General features: G+C 36.3%; 1 protein-coding gene across 4 annotated transcripts in view; it reads right to left on the reverse strand.

Moving 5' to 3' along the window:
- CNTN6 (contactin 6) overlaps positions 1-18,828 on the reverse strand; it is a gene marked incomplete at both ends in the record, with an annotated part of 244,050 nt that overhangs the window by 11,174 nt on the left and 214,048 nt on the right. For all 4 annotated transcript variants that reach the window (XM_079712710.1, XM_079712711.1, XM_079712709.1 and 1 more), the window contains 8 exons: positions 105-291; positions 1,879-1,994; positions 2,106-2,340; positions 9,850-9,920; positions 12,724-12,873; positions 12,995-13,153; positions 13,792-13,909; positions 14,279-14,454. In XM_079712710.1, the coding sequence (XP_079568836.1) occupies positions 105-291; positions 1,879-1,994; positions 2,106-2,340; positions 9,850-9,920; positions 12,724-12,873; positions 12,995-13,153; positions 13,792-13,909; positions 14,279-14,454 (1,212 nt within the window). The remainder of the gene's footprint in view (positions 1-104; positions 292-1,878; positions 1,995-2,105; positions 2,341-9,849; positions 9,921-12,723; positions 12,874-12,994; positions 13,154-13,791; positions 13,910-14,278; positions 14,455-18,828) is intronic.

An 18,828-nucleotide genomic window follows, 5' to 3' on the forward strand; every position in this document is an offset into this window, starting at 1 on the left:
TGATCAGTAAAATGATGAGGTGGTAAGAATGAAATGAACATTGAGCAAAGGAATGTTTCCAACTGTAGGTGAATCTTGGTCCCTGCAATGTGATATATACTTACGAGACTTCTTGGTGGTCCCATTGACTGGGGGGCTTGAGGGCCCTGTCCCAGCAGTGTTGTAAGCTCTCACGGAAGCAAAGTAGACGGTGTTAGCTTTCAGCCCTGTGATGTTTTTGGTTGTGACATTTCCACTGACCCTAATTTTACCAATCACGGATTCTTTGGAGTCATCTGTCCAGTATAAGACCTGATCATTAAAAACAAACAACAAAAAAATTTATTGTTTCCTAACAACTGTCAACCACAGTGGCATATGGGAAGAAGTCAGAAACATAAATGAGAGAATATTTTCCAATTAAAATGGTTATACAATAATAACAAAATAATCAAAGTCCAAAATTTATAGGGAAGAAATAAAAAAAAAGAATACAAATTCACAATGGAAATTAGAGAACCTAGGTTTTTTTAGATTACCACAATAAAATATTTCATGAAATATCTAAAGGTTGACAGCTTTAACAAAGGGTATACAATATGTCAGAAAAAAACAGGATTCATACTATCAATCAAAGACTTACATTATGTTTTACTATTGACATTTCCTGGAGAGTTTTTTAAATCACAGATGAATTAATAATTCAACTACTGAGGCCTTCCTGTGCATTAGCACTGTTTTAGGCACATTGGAAAAGGCAAGAGAGAATAAAGCGTAGTGCCTGCCTTTGAACTTCTTATAATCTAGTTAAGATATTAGAGTACATATGTAAAAAGAAGGCAGAGAATGCATCCCAAAAAAGTGATGTGGAAATAAATGCTAAAAGAATTTGAAGAAAGATAGTATCAGGGAGTGATCAGAGAAGGGTTCAAAGAGCAGGGGAGACTAGAGATGAGCTTTGAGAAATAAATAGGGTTCAGATAAGAAGTAAGGCATTCTAGAATTGGAGTGGCAGAGGCATCTATCTGTTACCGTATGAGTAGAACTTTCTGTTTGGACAAGAGGGTTCAGATAAAAAGAAAAGAAAAAAAGAACAGTACAAGGCAAAATCATAATTTTATTCTAACTCCAAAATAAAGTAAACCTTGTAACTCATTTTGTGAATCATTAGATTTACAAGTCAAAGGAACAATAAGTGATTAATAAGTCTCATCCCTTAATTTTGTGAAAATGAAGGCCCATAAATTCAAAGTGATTTGCCTCATTCTAGACAGACTATAAATGACAGATTAGGAGAACGTAGGCTTTTTCTTATCGCTTAACTGCTTTTTCCGAGATGACTAACTTTTTTCAAGTTATGCTCCAGTTCTTAGAGCAGGTTTCCCAGTGAGACTCTTCTATGGTTTAAGATCACTGAAGATTAAATGTTTACTTCTCCCCAAAAAACAAACATGACTGGGCTTCCCTGGTGGCGCAGTGGTTGAGAGTCCGCCTGCCGATGCAGGGGACACGGGTTCGTGCCCCGGTCTGGGAGGATCCCACACGCCGCAGAGCGGCTGGGCCCGTGAGCCATGGCCGCTGAGCCTGCGCGTCCGGAGCCTGTGCTCCGCACCAGGAGAGGCCACAACAGTGAGAGGCCCGCGTACCGCAAAAAAAAAAAAAAAATGACTGCAATTTGGATAATTAAATAAGATAATCACCTGATTACTGTTTAAATGCTACCATTTGTTACTTTGCTTGCTTAAGATAACCTGGAAAGATCCCCTCCATTAATTCCTCTCTATAACTTTAGACATATACTATCATATACTAAGAACTAGGTTAGTAGTACGGGACTGTTGAACAGAGCTATTGCTAGCTGGCATATTCATAGTAGAAAGTGAAATTAATGTGGATTACCTCATAGCCCAGAACTCTTCCAGTGTTTCTATTCCAGGCAATACCATTCCATGAAACCTCCATTTCCGAAGCAGAAAAACTTTGAACAGAAGTTCCCCTTGGGGCCAGTTGAGGTTCTACCATCCAGAGAAAGACACAACCATCTTCAGCAGAGTTGTTCATGAAAACAAATGCAAAATATACATACAGTCTCAAGGAGGAGCATTCCAGTGCTGACCACAACTTACCATCTTCCCCAGAGTAGACAATGGACATGGTACTCAGGGCTCCTTCTCCTTTCTTATTATATACACCCACTTTGACTTCAAAGGGAGAGAGGGGGGTGATGCTTTCATTTCTGTAAACAAACCTTGACGATTCTACAGATGGTACTCTTTCCTTGGTCCATGTTGTTGAGCCAACTGGCCGCAGCATGATGATGTATCCAAATTCCTCTCCATTCTGTAGTTCTTCTGGAATTGACTTAGGCAGAAGTGATCAATCACTGAGTATTTAGAAAAATGTATTGTACAGCTATTATAATGTTTATTGATTGTTTGGCATATCTTTTGTAGAGATAGCATGGATTTTTACCCTGTTTAATGAAGTATTGAAAAAAAAAACACTTCTATTTGGAATGCCAATTAGAAAAATGATCCCAACTTGATACTCAGATAAATAAATGAAAAATTTAAATGGAAATGTAAAACAGGTTTTACATGTTTATATATCCTTCCTGATTATTCCTAAATTGTAATAATAAAATGGTTTATAAGATTACAAGATTTTATAAGCTAAAACATAATTTTGATATAAAACTTTAAACTCAGCACAAAATTAACTTGTTAACTATTTCAAGGCTAGCCATGTTTTCCTTTCACATTTTCAACAAATTTTTGTAAAATACAGGTAATATAATCAATGTGTAATAATATTTGCTTTAAAACATATTGACTATTATTCAAACACAAACATATGAGACCCTCCAGTATTTTTTGAAACATACATCTTCATTAGTCGTAGTATCAGTGTGCACTTTTCTTAACATTAATAAACAAACAACAAAAAGTTTGCTAAGTCCCAAAGAGACAAAATTCTTTGAGTCATTTAAAACTTAAATTTATTAAAATTACAAAACAAAAATAGATACAAGTTCCCCATTATAAATAATTAAAACATTATAAATAATCACATCAAGAAGTGAAAATGAATTAGTCCTTGAATTTAGACAAATATTCCAGCTATTTATAAGAAAGTTATATTTTAAAATGATAGAATTTATTTAGTTTTTCTAAAGGAAGATGCTTTTTATTTCTGAACATTTTCATGTAGACTAATAAAGGCATACCTGATAGGGCATAATGCTTGAGTCTCCCATGCACACAGCTTTATTCCTGAGGTTTTCCTTACCAAAGGTATCCATTTCTTGTATCACATTATCCTGTGACTTGGACCACATCTGGTTATCCAGCAGTGGGCACCAGAACAAAAGGCACCCTCTTGGTCAGAATCTTTGAGGTGTTCTGGTACGGAATCTCTGAATTCTTTTTTTTTTTTTTTACACATATATACATTCTTTCTTAAATATTCTTTTCCATTGTGGTTTATCCCAGGAGATTGGATACAGTTCCCCATACACTAGGACCTTATTGTTTATCCATTTTAAATGTAATAGTTTGCATCTGCCAACCCCCAATTCCCAATCCATCCCCCTCCCTACCCCCTTCCCCCAGGTAACCACAAGCCTGATCTCTGTGTCTGTGAGTCTGTTTCTGTTTTGTAGATAGGTTCATTTGTGCCATATTTTAGATTCCACATATAAGTGATATCATGTGGTATTTGTCTCTCTCTTTCTGACTTACTTCACTTAGTATGATAATCTCATCCATGTTGCTGCAAATGGCATTATTTTATTCTTTTTTATGGTTGGGTAGTATTCCATTGTATATTCGTATCACAACTTATTTATCCATCAGAATCTCTGAATTCTGTAGTGACTAGCAAACCCAATTAATTCCTCTCCCTTATGGAATTTGAATATGAAACATAGGTGTGTTGGGGTAATAATAGATAAACTTAGAGCAAGCAATAAGTAGAAAACATACAGTAGCAGGGACACTGAGGCAGTGGAAGCTAGGAGAAAATCTAAGCTGTAAATTATACAGAGAAGAGATAAAATTTAGCCGTTAGCCAAGTAGAAAACTGTCAGTAAAGTAAATATGAAGAACTGAAGGACGAGCAGGAGGGACTATTAGAACTGGGGCTGGGTTACCAGAACAGATGACAGCAGGGTAGGGCTACGGTTCTCAGAACACTGATGAATGATATTCCGGTTCTTCTTTTGCCCTGTCTGCTTGGTTACTGAGACTTTTTCCCATCCTCATTGCTTCCCACGTAGCTTTAAAATAAATCCCCATTAACCAAGAAGACCTGAGCTGCTCTCTGCTTCTTGCCATGTGGAACAGTCTAAGGAATACGGACTGTGAAAAGCAGAAGAAAAATTACATGTCCTGAAATCTTAGGAAAGAAAATGCTTCCTTGTGTTGACACTTCCCTTTCACAGGTAGATCAGAATTAAAATGGTTAACTTTGAGTGGTATGGAAGAGATTTATGAGAATTTAAGCTACTTGCTAGAGAATTTGATTTCTTTTTGGATGCTTCTCTGATCTTAGATTTAATCAAGATGTTTAGTTCATCGGAGAAAGTGGAGGACTTTTGTTTTTGGTAGTGAAGTGCAATGAATGTTTCACATGGTGTTCCCTCAAGAAAGATCTGAGTCCAACATGCTCAGTTTAGAGGAGAAAAAAAGGCTTATTTAGGCCCTTCCTTTTATTCTTCTCATATGGGCTGAGAGCCAAATGATGGGAAATATATATAGCTATTTAAGGTGGCCAGAAAGAGAGTTTTCTCCTTTAAGCAGAGAAAGTATTCAGCAGAATACAGAAATTCAAAAATTCCTCTGGTAATGAAATCTCTTAAAGCTGATTAAGATTAACAATATAATTCTCCACCACAGTGTCTGTAAGAACTACAGTTTTTGTATAGACCAAGAGTCAGCAAACTATGGCCTTTGAACCAAATCTGGCCTGTAGTCTGGTTTTGAAAATAAAGGTTTTTGGAAACACAGTCACACATGTTAATTTGTATGATATATGGCTTTTGAATGACAATGGCAGGGATGAGAAGTTGTGAAAGAGGCCATGTAGCTTGCAAGGCTGAATAGTTTTACTGGCTGACCCTCTAGGTAAAAAGTGTATCAATGGGCAGTTAGGGTGTTTATTTCTTACTCTACAGTTTTTTATCCTATATACCTAATTTTATAGTCATATTTTTTATGAGACATTTATCATAAGCACCTCAAACTTGCAGGTATTTTGGGTATAAATTAAAATAACATATGAGTAAAGATACCTTTAAAAAAGGTTAGCAGTTATTACATCCCTAAAGTTAGATATCATGTCTAGGTTAGTGGAAAGATAACAAACCAAAACAAATAACCATACACAAAATACACATTACTTTGGCACAGGAGAAAACACGGGTCGATTATACCACAGTATACTTATAAACCATAATGATGGAGTCAGACTGAGTTTAGAACAGTGGTTGGACCTGGATTAGTGTTGAAAGCTCAGTGGGTACTTCTTCATCCACAGTGCGGTGACTTTGGCCTGCAATGGTCTCTTTATCCCCGAGTTCTTTTTCACAGCATAGTTCAGATATGCTATGATGGTACCTAACCTGACCTGCTTTCAGGCTGAGTTAAGACTGTCCTGTCAGTTTCTGAACATAAAGACTTTTTTAAAAGAAATTCTTCTTTGTACCCCCACTGCACTTCTCATTAGTGTTCACTGAATTGAAAGTGTTACTATGTGCCTTCTGGTGGCTCGAATTAATGTATGCATCTCCTTCTAAGTACACAGAACTGATTCCTTAAAGAAGTTTGGGCACCAGAAGAATTTGGCTCAGTAACTGCATGTACATGATGCCAAATGTGAATGATAAATGGGAACTTGCATCCATTTATGTAATAGTTTCTGTTAGTATCCTCATATCTGATATCCCAAGAAGAAATACACAGAGGGAATGATTTTAACTTAATTTTTTAAAAATATAGGTCAGAAAAAGTTGTCTGTAGAGGGTCAGATGCTTAAATATTTTGAGCATTGGGGGATCTAGGGTCTCTTGCAACATCATGAAAGCAGTGATACATAACACATAAGAGAATGGGTATGGTTGTGGGTGAACTTGTTTAGGAAAACAGGGAGCAGGCCAGATTTGGCCTGTAGGTGATGGTCTCTGGAACCTGGCTTTAAAAAGAACATTATAAATCGTGGAAAGATTTTTTTTTTTTTTGGTAATTCACATCATCTCTATTTAAGAATAGTATGCATAGGATTTCCCATTCTCCTCACATATAGACTGAGTAAAAGCTGTGATTCACCAACCTTTAGTAATTTCTGACCGTGGAGGAGAAAAAACAAGGGGTGAAGTTAGGCAAGTGATGAAATGCTTATATGGCCTTCAAAGAATATTGAAACCTAAATAACCTACTCACCATCCCACAAAACCAGTCCTGTTCTAGACTACTTGAGAGTCAGTGTTTCTGTGGGAAATGTGTTTGGTAAACAAGAATAACTTGATTAACTTACTACTCAAGGCAGATACAGGAAAACTCTTGGCCTCTCTAAACCATGACTTTGCATACGGACCATTGGAATTCTAATTTAGGACAAAGCATGGAGAGTCGTGTAGTCAGATGCTTCTCTGCCCACCTATATTGCATTTCTAAGCCTATTTTCTTTTCTGAACATGGCATTGCCACTGGCTAGCATTGTCATGAGGAGTAAATGACATGAAATGGCCAGCACAGCACTGAAAATCCTGTAAGTGCTCCACAAGTGAGCCACATCTCTCTCTGTGCACATCCATTCATCCAACAGGTACTTCAGGAGGTCACACCACATACCAGGCACTGTGCTAGGCCCATAGCACATATGTGAAACTAGACGTCCAGAAGAAAGGACAACTTTTATAGCAGCTGCACCTGGTTCCTGGCTCTGTTGTTTACAACCTTTAGAAAACATCTCTGTGTCTCAGTGTTCTCTCATATGAAGAGGGTTTAATAATACTACTTTTTCTCTATCTGTAATAGAATTTTGTTTGTTTGTTTGTTTTTTAAAATTTTCTATTGGAGTATATTTGCTTTACAATGTTGTGTTAGTTTCTACTGTACAGCAAAGTGAATCAGCTATATGTATACATACATCCCCTCTTTTGGGGATTTCCTTCCCATTTAGGTCACCACAGAGCATTGAGTAGAGTTCCCTGTGCTACATGGTAGGTTCTCATTAGTTATCTATTTCATACACAGCATCAGTAGTGTATATATGTCAATCCCAATCTCCCAATTCATCCCGCCCCCGCTTCCCTCTTGGTATCCATACGTTTGTTGTCTACATCTGTGTCTCTATTTCTGCTTTGTAAATAAGATTGTCTATAGCAATTTTCTCAGATTCCACATACATGCATTAACATACGGTATTCATTTTTCTCTTTATGACTTACTTCACTCTGTATGATAGTCTCCAGGTCCATCCATGTCTCTACAAATGACCCAATTTCGTTCCTTTTTATGGCTGAGTAATATTCCATTGTATATATGTACCACATCTTCTTTATCCATTCCTCTGTTGATGGACATTTAGGTTGTGTCCATGTCCTGGCTATTGTAAATAGTGCTGCAGTGAACATTGGGGTGCATGTGTCTTTTTAATTATGGTTTTCTTTGGGTATATGCCCAGTAGTGGGATTGCTGGGTCACATGGTAGTTCTATTTTTAGTTTTTTTAAGGAACCTCCATACTGTTCTCCATAGTGGCTGTATCAATTTACATTCCCACCAACAGTGCAAGAGGGTTCCCTTTTTTCCACACCCTCTCCAACATTTATTGTTTGTAGATTTTGTGAGGATTGGACCATATATATAGAAGGTCTTATACTACTGTAAAATCATTTACAGATGCAATGAATTCCTATTATTCTGCAACAGGGTTTCTCAACCTTAGCACTCTTGACATCTGGGGGCAGATAATTTCTTCTCATGGGGGAGCTGTCCTGGGCATTGTAGGATGTTTAGCTGCATCCTAGCCTCTATCCAGATGAACCTCTCCCCTTAGTTGTGACCAACCAGACATGCCCTCAGACATTGTAAATATCTCCTGAGGGATGAAACCACCCCTGCCTCCCAGTGAGAGCCCCTCTAACATATCAGACATCATGATTTTTAACTAAAACATCATAGCCATCATGTTCTTAGGTGTGATATTAAAATGTCCAAGGAAGTGGATATTTTGGCTATGAAAATTATCACCACAGTGTCAAAAACATGTACACAGGGCAGTGAAATAGGGGAAGGCTCTTTTATCAGTTATAGCTGGGGCTCAAAGCTGATAACAAAGGTATGAAGTGCCATGCATTCTAAAGAGAGACGTCAAACCATTTATATATAAGTCTACCTGGCAAAACTTAGCCTATAATCCAAGAGAAATGTACAGAAAGGGAGTGTTGGTTTGTTTAGGGAGAGATTAGTAGGAAGATATTTCTTTTGAGACAATTGTAGAAAAAGCTGTGCATTCCTACCCCTCCACCCAGGGGAATGCAAAGGGGCTACTTCTTATCCCTTGCCTAACCAAGTGAAGAGGCTTCAGAAAGAAACACATGATATGTGTTCTCTGTAATTTAGGGGATGCAGGTTCTTTTAACTGACAAATGCCTGAGAAACTTCCGAAGGGGAGAGAGACCTGGACAGTGTATTGTGGCAGAGTGAAGAGAGACTAAGTGGGGACACACTGCACTTCCATGGAGCATAGAGCAAAGGTGCATGTTTGCTGAGGGCAAATGTGAAAACCATGTAGGGAGCTATCCATGAGCAACATTATGGTTGCTCTATCATCATAGGGTTGCAACCTTATGATGCTGTATCCACAAAGAGCATCTAGAGGAGAGACATAACCTCTACCAGAACAGTCTGGCCATGGACCACCAGATTCCAGGAACTGAGGAGACCTTCCGGCAGCTTGCACCAAGGAATGACAACCAAAAGTTTGGGCACTTCTTTGGACACTTCCCCCTTTCCCCCACCACCAAAAACCACCAAAAAAACAAAGCAAAACAAAAAACAGCTCTATGAAATGTCAACGTCTGGTCATTTACCATTCCTAGAGTATACTAAAATCAAATTACAAATGTACCAGCAGTCAGGACTTTTTCTGTCCCTTTCCTCTCCTTCCAATCCCAGTTTACTACAACTCTGGAGGAACTAGTTTGGGAAAGGAGAAATTGAATAGCAGAGTGGAGTAAAGGTGGAGAACTGACTATGCATTCCCTTTCACACTAGCATTTCTCCGCTGAGGCAGGCCTGAGCGTCTAGAAATGAGAAACTTTAGATTGGTTGAAAGTCTACAGTTAATGATAATAAACCAGGTTGAAAAAATTTTTAAGTATAAAAATGAACCTACCTGTTGATACTTAATAATAATGACTACAAAAGCTATCCCATATGCCTAAGCTTTCATCTAGATGCAGGGAAGAACAAAGGAAGGATTTAAACAACAATGATAGGGAAATTATTTTCTACCTGTGCTCTGCTGAGTCTAACTCACGAATAGTTGTAGAGGTAATAAATAAAATAATTTCTAGTTCATCAACTAATAATAAAAATGCTACTGACCCACCTTCAGTAGACCTTGAACTTCTGTTTCTTATATTTGGAAGCAAATTGTGTTGAGTTAGTCACACTCTCTTACTTTAGTAGAAATACAAAAAGTTTCCAATACCTCTTTTAAATAATGCATCATCAGGAGTCTCTCATACCATGTATTTTTATATACTCAATAGTGATCAAATAAATCTTCTTTTTTGTTTTTCAATATTCCTTTTAGCCAGCTAAGTCTTTTTCCTTCAAAGTAACTCAGTTGGATAGAAAATTACCTCCCACGTAATGACGAGTTCAGACCGACTTCCTCCACCTCCATTGATGTTTGTTGGTGCCACAGCAGGGACTAAAGCAACCAGGAGAAACATAGGATGGCAATTACTAAAGTACCTCTTCATTGGGAAGAATTTTGTTTTTGGATTTCACCTTTCAAAATCTCACGCAGACACATTATGAGAGAGTCTTGCATTTTTAATGAACATAAATTATGTTTACACATATCCAGATTTCTAAGAGAGAGGACACAGTTGTGTTTGATACAAGAGCACCCTGGCTCCTAAATTAATTAAAAATCGACTAACATCGTGTATTTGACATTATTATGCATCATCTACTAATTGGCAAAATGATGTTCCATTCAGATGGTAACTGCGATTTTGCTGATTTAGTGCCTAATTATACAGTTGTGCTGTAAACAAGTTACTTAGGCAGTCTATTAATTTTTTTCAATAAATAAACTAAAATAATTTTTCTTTTTGTTAGCCATCAGGATATTTTAGCATTTAAAAATGAATCCTTAAAGATATATAAATTTTAAAAAATCTTCTTTTATAACTCTTTGTTTGAATCTCAGATCTCTCAGTACAGAACAGGACTTTTCATCTAATTTTTCACAATCAAAGTAAGATGTTCTCTGATCAAGGATGTGATTGAGAGGATTCCCTGGGTTTAACTCTAGGACCCTAAGGCTCAGTGGTAGAACATTCCAGATACTGATAATTTTTACAAATTAGGAAAAAAATATGTCCTTCAACTATACCCTTGTGAGGACTAGTATAATGAAACATAAATAGTTCAAGGCAAATTGTAAAATCGATGCCAATTGTGAGCATGAGTAGAGTATCATAGTGTATAATCAGAATGAAACTTTATACATGTTGAAGTGTTAAAAAGTATTCTTTTCCCTGAAATAATAGCAGAAGTATGCTAAATCTGTGATTATGGGTAAATCTGCAGGATATACTTTATATATAGATAAAATTATCTATATCAATCATTTTTGAATTAAAATATGTAATGTTTAATTACTCATTCCAAAATTTTCTCCCACCATTTATACCATTCAGATAAATCTAGTCTACTTATTTTATTCCCATTTCATACATATTTAACTCTATAAATGATACAGTGATATAATAATCGCATTGTTCTTTTAAGTAGTAACACCAGACGTTATCCACTTTCATATTCAGATTGACCCTAACTTTGTCTGCTTTGATCTTCATAATTTATTTAAAAGGTTGCCTTGAACCTATACCCTGTCTTCTAAGCCTTCCAATGCCTTTGGCCAAAAGCAGCATGAATTGGAATAGCTTCTACAGTTGCAGGGTTTCTAGTACTTGACAGCTTACAGTAACATATTTCAGGACAATTGAATAGTTTAAATACATAAGGAAATTATTTTAAATTATACTTTAATTAACTCTTTGCAAAAGTTTCCAATATTCTGGGTAATAAAGCTCCCTGTTTTCTTCAGTTTTCAAATTAACCATACTCATCCTAAAGCCATATTGAGAAGAACTGTCTTTGATGATACCAGCAAACAAACAAACAAAATCTCACAACCTCTCACTTCAGTATGATTTGGAGCCTCAGGGAAATCATTATGAATACCAAGTCTCATTATGCTACTGAAATGAGAGCATCAGTGGTTAACAGAAGGTGACATAAAAACTTTACTGTAAAAACTTTAGAATTAGCATCAACCCTGCCCAAAACTATCATAATATAAATCAGCTGTAAACAAACAATCTGAAATTGAAGCTAATATCCAGAGTCATGGACCACACTTGTAGATTCTTATCCAGTTGGTCTGTGGTAGGGCCTGGGAATTTCTATATTTAGACATTTCCTTATGTCAATCTTTATCTCATTTAGGTTAAGGCCCACTGTTATGGTGAATGCTGGTGCCTAAGTCTGGATGTTTGGGTTCAAATCCTGACTTTGTCCAAAACAATCAGCTAATATCCTGGTCTTCCTTTTCTTCCTCTGTCAAAGTAAGGACCCTCCTCTTAGCTCTAAACTCTTAGAATGATTTAAGATATCACTACCAAATATGCTGTTTTCCAGCCCTAATCTTGTAATAAAATGATTAGCATTACTTTTAGTTTTAAAAAAATGATTTATTGACATCTGACAGTTGCACACACTTTGTTGAAATAGTTTGTGCTTGTTAAACTAAGCCAGCAGCATCAGTGATCCTTCATAGGTGACTGGATAAGAATGTGAACTTTGTTGGCTACATGCATTGCACAGATCAAATGTCACCTTGGATTTGAAAGTTTAAGAGTGGAACAAAGGATCCATTGAAAAGAGCTTAAGAAGGTGTGATTTCTGAGGCAGGTTCCACTTGTATTCTGCTGTTCAGTGAACCAATTGATGCTCAATTAGCACTTCTGTTAAATGAGTTTAAAATTTACCTCATTTGCCTGTGGAAAAATTTATACTATCGCTCAATGAAGCTGCAGCTAGGTCAGAGTTGAGAAATAGATGGAAATGTGTGGCTGGCTGCACCATCAGAGTCTCAGTTAATTCTTGGCTATAACATTTAATGAAACAAGCAGTAACTCATTTGCATTTACAAATCTACGGATTCTCGATTGGATTTTGGCTAGAAAATAGATGAGATGAGAGGACAGCTTTTGAAAAATTCTAATTTTTGACATGCCTGCTTAACTATAATCATCTCTTTTTGAATTCACTTTTTGGGAGAAAATACACCTTGCTCTGTGCACATACAAATGGAAAATAAGAGCCACTGGTTTACTGCCTCTGATTTTGGACCAAAAATACTACACTTCTCACTTATTTTCTTTAGGAACTATACTTTAAAAGGTCTTCCACATCTTTAGAAGACATTGATTTCTTACCTGATGCTTTGGTTCTTAATACTTCTGATGGTTTACTTGGTTCTCCAATCCCAATGCTATTCCCGGCAACAACACGAAACTCATATTCCACCCAAGGACTCAAACCAACCACTGTTGCATTGTATGTCTTACCATTGAGAATTTCTGGAACTGAAAAGAAGGGGATGCTTCAGGCCCCTAAATTGGCACTAGGTAAAAACAATCAGTTATTCAATTAAACAAACACACCATCTGTTTTTGAAAATTATTCAAAACTATTTGTGTCACTTACCTGTAGAAACAGCCTGCCAACCCACAGAAAATGGTGTCCGAGCCTGAATACTAAATATTTGAATGGGACTGTTATTATCTGAGCCTGGTCTCCAGCTTAGTTGAGAAGTAGTACTGGAAATGTGTTCCACTCTTACATCTTCTGGGGGACCTGGGGGACCTTGAAAAATATGTTTTATGATGACTATATTGGAAATTATTAAATTCATGGATTTGGGACAGGGATAGTCTATCTGTTATGCTTAGAAAATAAAATATTGAACATAATGTATTTTAGCACATTATTTGAGATAAAGCCCTATTAATTCAACTTACATGGTGAGAGATTAATTTAGAAATGCTTCCCTTGAAGATTAGAAAATGCCAGTCATGGGATGGTTGAATATCATCCGATAGGGAGTTAACCTCAAAAATTGAGAACCATTCTTGTCCATTCTCTCTTGAAAGCTAACTCGAATAAATGCATCTGATATGGAGACCTTCAGGAACATGTGACTTTGACCCTGTTCTGACAAGAATGGTTTATTATGAATAGAAAGCATGTCTAAATTTTAGGGACCGACACTGCTTGCTAAGCCTGACCATTCCTTATAAAGAGACAAAACCCACTCATTTCAATATCCATATCTATGCCCGTACCTTGGAGTCTTAGAGTTTAAAAAATAAAAAATCTGTACTATTTATCTCACTTTTTTATCATAATGTGGTTACTCAAAGATCTACCATGTATCAATACATATTAACATTTTTGATTGTGAATAAACTGTGTGCTCATTCATTTTCACCATTTATGCTTACCCCTCACAATGATATCAGCTTCAGTAGATAAACTTTCGAGAGTTGTTTTTACTGTGCATAGATATTTTCCTGAATGATTTAACTGAATATTCCTTATCATCAAATCCCCAACAGATTCCTGCAGACAGATAGGGAAAAAGGGATAAAAACATAATCATACCCAGCAGGTCCCTTTTTTTTTTTTTTTTTTTTTACAGCTGGATAAATACTAAATATGAGGCAGCTCTGAAATTAGGAGATATACTAGTATCATTATAGTTTCTCATATTTGATCCCTTTTATTATCCCTTTTATTGTAATTGCATCCAGAACACAAGCATTTCTATGAAAGACATAAAACAAAATAACACAAAACAAAAACAGATGCAACTTCATAGACAGTGACTATCCATGCAAATCAATATGGGGAGAATAATTATGAAAGATGTCGATTCATGTAAAAGACTTGATTCATTTTATTAAGCGCTTAAAAATTTCAGCAACTTACTCCTCCAAGCCTCTCAAAATGAGCCACTCCTTTTTTTAAGTCTATGACATCTCCATTGAAAGACCATACAAATACAACTTCAATGGAGGAGTCATGGGACACCTGGCAGGGTAGGACTATACTCTCGCCAACTGTAACATCCATTTTGGAAGGTGGCACGGTAATAACAGTCCTCTCTGTTGAGAAAAAATATTATTATTATAAAAGCTTATCAAATGCTAGCATATGGCTATAAAATATATTTTTTGAATGGTTTTGCCATTGTTTGAAATTATATAAATACAACATGAAGCTCTACTATACTCAATATGAAAAATTATATTCCCACTTTTCAAATATTTTGGCATTAATCAACATAGCGTATTACTTGTAAGAAAATTCAAGACATACTTTCATTTATACTTAATATAAAAATAAGTAGTTCATAGAAAACTGTGGACCTCAAAAGACAACAATCCTTATGTAGAGAATGCACCACACCATTTTTATTATTATTTTATTCTGAAATTCCAGCTGCAATATTACAATCCATACAATGGTTACAGCTCTAAATATTCTGTTAATTTCATATACTATGAGACAAATTGCATCCCTAAGATCATAACTACATTAGTTTATATTATATCAAGATTTATAATCATAAGCTTATATTTGCAAATGTGAATACAACATATTTATTCTATTTCTGACATAGCTGTGATAAAAAATTTCTATTTTAGATAAAGATGCAACACGAATAGGAAAGAGGTAACTTTTTTCTTTTTCATCAAGATTTCACAATTTTAGAATTACACATCTATCATAAAAAAATTTCTCTCTAGAAATATGAGTCACAATATCAGCCCTTGCTCTACAAGTCATATCATGTCATTGACCCGTTTCAAAGGATAATTCCAAACAATGTTCCAGCTGGACTTGTGAGTCCTATATTTCTGTGGTTAAAAGAGACTCATAGTGGTATCATTTTTGACTACATTTTTTAGAACAAAATACATAGTTTTGATTTTAGAGGACCAGGAATTGACTAAGATGGCAACTCAGTAAGCACACACACAAAAAAAAACCCTGGACATACATTTGGATTTAGATATGCACTATCTTACCAAATTAAAGTATGTTTTAAGGGATTTACATTTAAGAATTAGGGATTTTGGCAAATTATAGTGAAAGCAAGTATCATACATAAAGAAGTTTCAGAACAAAATGAAATGAGGACCCTGGAAAATCTCTTTCTCTAAAGATCACTCATAAAGTTTTACCCTCTAGGAGATAGGCTAAAAGCTTTACTTTCCTTCTGGCTTCTTTGTGCTGCTCAAGAAATCAAAGTAGCATTGAGGTTGAATTTATATGTTCATATGGATGAGTGTGCCACTGTATTTTATCAATAGAATGTTTAAGTATTATTCCAACATTTTAAAAATTGTGATTGTTTCCTTAATAAACAAAAAGTAGGAAGTAATAATCTTGGGCTTTAAGGTACATATTGATAAAAGAGTCATGGAAAAATAAAAGCACATATTTTATTTCTGAATATAATGAAGAAAATCTAACCCAATCTACATCAGGTTGTATCTGTATCTTCATATTTTCATATTTTAAAGATACTCTTTACCTTATTATATTAAACACGTGTACTTTTTATTCTAATTATTTCTGGGGAAAAGTTTAAAGAATGATTTTGTGGACTAAGTCCATTCTTAATTCCAAGCCTTCTTCAGACGTCTCCCACAAAGAAAGGATAAATACTAACCAGGGTTTCAATAACACATTTTAAGACTAGAGAATATTTTCCTTCTTGTAGTATCTTTGAAAAAAAAAATATTGCTAATATCTTATTTACACTTATGGGAGGATGAGCTGGCTAACTGGTTGTGCTGGTAGAGCAAAATTGCTCTGATTTAAAGTTTTGGATCATGCAGTTAAAGTAATTTTCAAACATTAAAAATGAAAGCTCTCCTTCCATTTATGGCACCACAAAGTGGCAAAATTAGACAAATCATTCCCTATATACATAGTTTGTCAGTAGTATAGTAATAATGACTAAAACTTCATGAATAAGAAGCATTTAGGGCTTCCCTGGTGGCGCAGTGGTTGAGAGTCCGCCTGCCTATGCAGGGGACGCGGGTTTGTGCCCCGGTCCGGGAGGATCCCACATGCCGCGGAGCGGCTGGGCCCGTGAGCCATGGCCGCTGAGCCTGCGCGTCCGGAGCCTGTGCTCCGCAACGGAAGAGGCCACAACAGTGAGAGGCCCACGTACCGCAAAAAAAAAAAAAAGAAGCATTTATATTATAATTCATTATAATGTTTACATGTTCTCACTAGTTAATTCATTTATTAACTAATATTTATTGAGCACCTACCAAATTCCAGCTGTCTGCTAAGTATTGGAAATACAATGGAAGGAGAAGAAAAAAAAAAGCACCAAAAAAAATGATGTAGTGCTTGCCTTCACAGAGATTTAAGAATAAAACGAGAGGCTGACGTTAATCAAATCATACTCAGAAATACATAGTTACAACTGTGGTAAGTGCCAGGTATTAGAAGTAAATGATTCTATTAAAATAGTGAATCCTGAGGGATCAGTTTATTGGGAAAGGGTTGCTTTAGCTGACAGTAAAAGGCAAATAGGAGTTAGCTAAGTAAACATAATAGGCAGGGAGAAGTAACTTTATTCACTATGCAGGCAAGAGCATTTACAAAGAATCTGTGCAAAGAAGAAGAATGGTTTGCTGAGGCAAGGCAGCCATTTTGCTGGAGAGAAGTGTTAAAGAGTAAAACAGGAGTGAAAGTGGAGAAAATGAAGCTTGGTGATGGTCGTAGTCAGAATGTAAGCTTTAGATGTTTTTAGGGCCAGCTACATAATTTTTGGGTCACAGTATGACATAAAAATGTGGGGTGTTTTTCTTTGAAATTACTTTGCTTTAAAAATAATATATTACCTACAAACTGTAACAGGGTAATAATGATACATGAGTAACAACATAAACATACAAATTGCAAAAATATATTTTTGATTCAATTTTATATATACATTAAATAATAACACTTTATTAAAGTTATATCTTGATTGATCATAAGAGTTTTCTCACTTTTCTATAAATTTATTTATTAGGTCATCAGAATTTATGTTTTAGCAATTTTATTTTTAAGTGACATCGGTTGCGCATGGCAAATGTAAAATCGCAGATGCTTTTCGATAATTTTTTATTTTTGCAAAGATCTTTCTGTTGATGCAATTGTTATGGAACCATTGAGAGTATTTTATAGGTTGTGACAACATTGGAATAAATTTCTGATAAATTATTTTGAAATGTGAATCTTAGATCATCTAGAGCTGATGATTCTCAAGGAACAATCTTTTCTAGAAAGATTTATCTCTTCATACAAATCCATTCTGTTTAAGTCTGAATTGAATTTTAGATGTAAATTTAAACAATGGAACTGTTACATTCTTCGGACATATCCTGTAACTTGTGGAGGTTTCACGAGAAACTGAAAGTGGCTTAATGGTTTGTGTATAATCCAAAACGCATCTTTATGCATTCTACTGCTGTACCTTTTTTTTTTTTTTGCGGTACGCAGGCCTCTCACTGTTGTGGCCTCTCCCGTTGCGGAGCACAGGCTCCGGACGCGCAGGCTCAGCGGCCATGGCTCACAGGCCCAGCAGCTCCGCAGCATGTGGGATCTTCCCAGACCGGAGCACGAACCCGTGTCCCCTGCATCGGCAGGTGGACTCTCAACCACTGCGCCACCAGGGAAGCCCTACTGCTATATCTTTAATTCTAAGGAAACACTCATTAATAATTGGTTTACCTGGAGATTTGTATAGAATAGTATTTTTCCCATTGAGTAGAATAATCTTTAAATTTAAATTTCTATTTCTAAGCCTCTGGAAATTAGCTTTCCAGTGTTGCACACATTTTCAAAATCATGTATGCCAAACTCATTCTAAGAATTCACATAACTCTATGATATGCCTTATTGCAATATATGTAGGCTTTTATTTCGTAATACTTTACTGACAAAATTTACTGCCTGGGCACTGACAGTTCCTGTCCTGGTGCTCAGGCTGAAGAGTTAATATTTGTACAGATGTCACCCGGACATTGTCTGGGAACAGATGAGCAAGCTGACTTCTCACAGTGGATCCTGACACTGACTGCTTTCTGAGTTCCTTGTTCCCCTGAAGCCCTTGCTGTCATCCCCTGAAGTTTCTACAGCTGCTACCATCATCACCTCCATCAGTTTGGTCCCGGGTCCTGATTTGCTCCCCTTCCTCTGGGCCTCAGCACTCCTGACTGCCATCAGGCATGTGGGTATGCACAGTACCACCTGCCTGCTTGGTGCATGGACCTGAGCCCGTTTGTGCACAAGCTGCGGCAGCTAAACCATAAACACTTGTGTGTGCTTCCACCTAGGATATCTCCTCTGCTCATGGTCATGCTCCATTGTCCCACTAGCTTTCACTTACAAAGCACAAGTTCAGAGACAAAGTGACCAAGAATTTTGAGATAGCGACAGTGGAGCATTAGACCAAACGTGAGGCATAT

The sequence above is a fragment of the Hyperoodon ampullatus genome (genome assembly GCF_949752795.1).
Source record: "Hyperoodon ampullatus genome assembly, chromosome: 10".
Classification (NCBI taxonomy): domain Eukaryota; kingdom Metazoa; phylum Chordata; class Mammalia; order Artiodactyla; family Ziphiidae; genus Hyperoodon; species Hyperoodon ampullatus.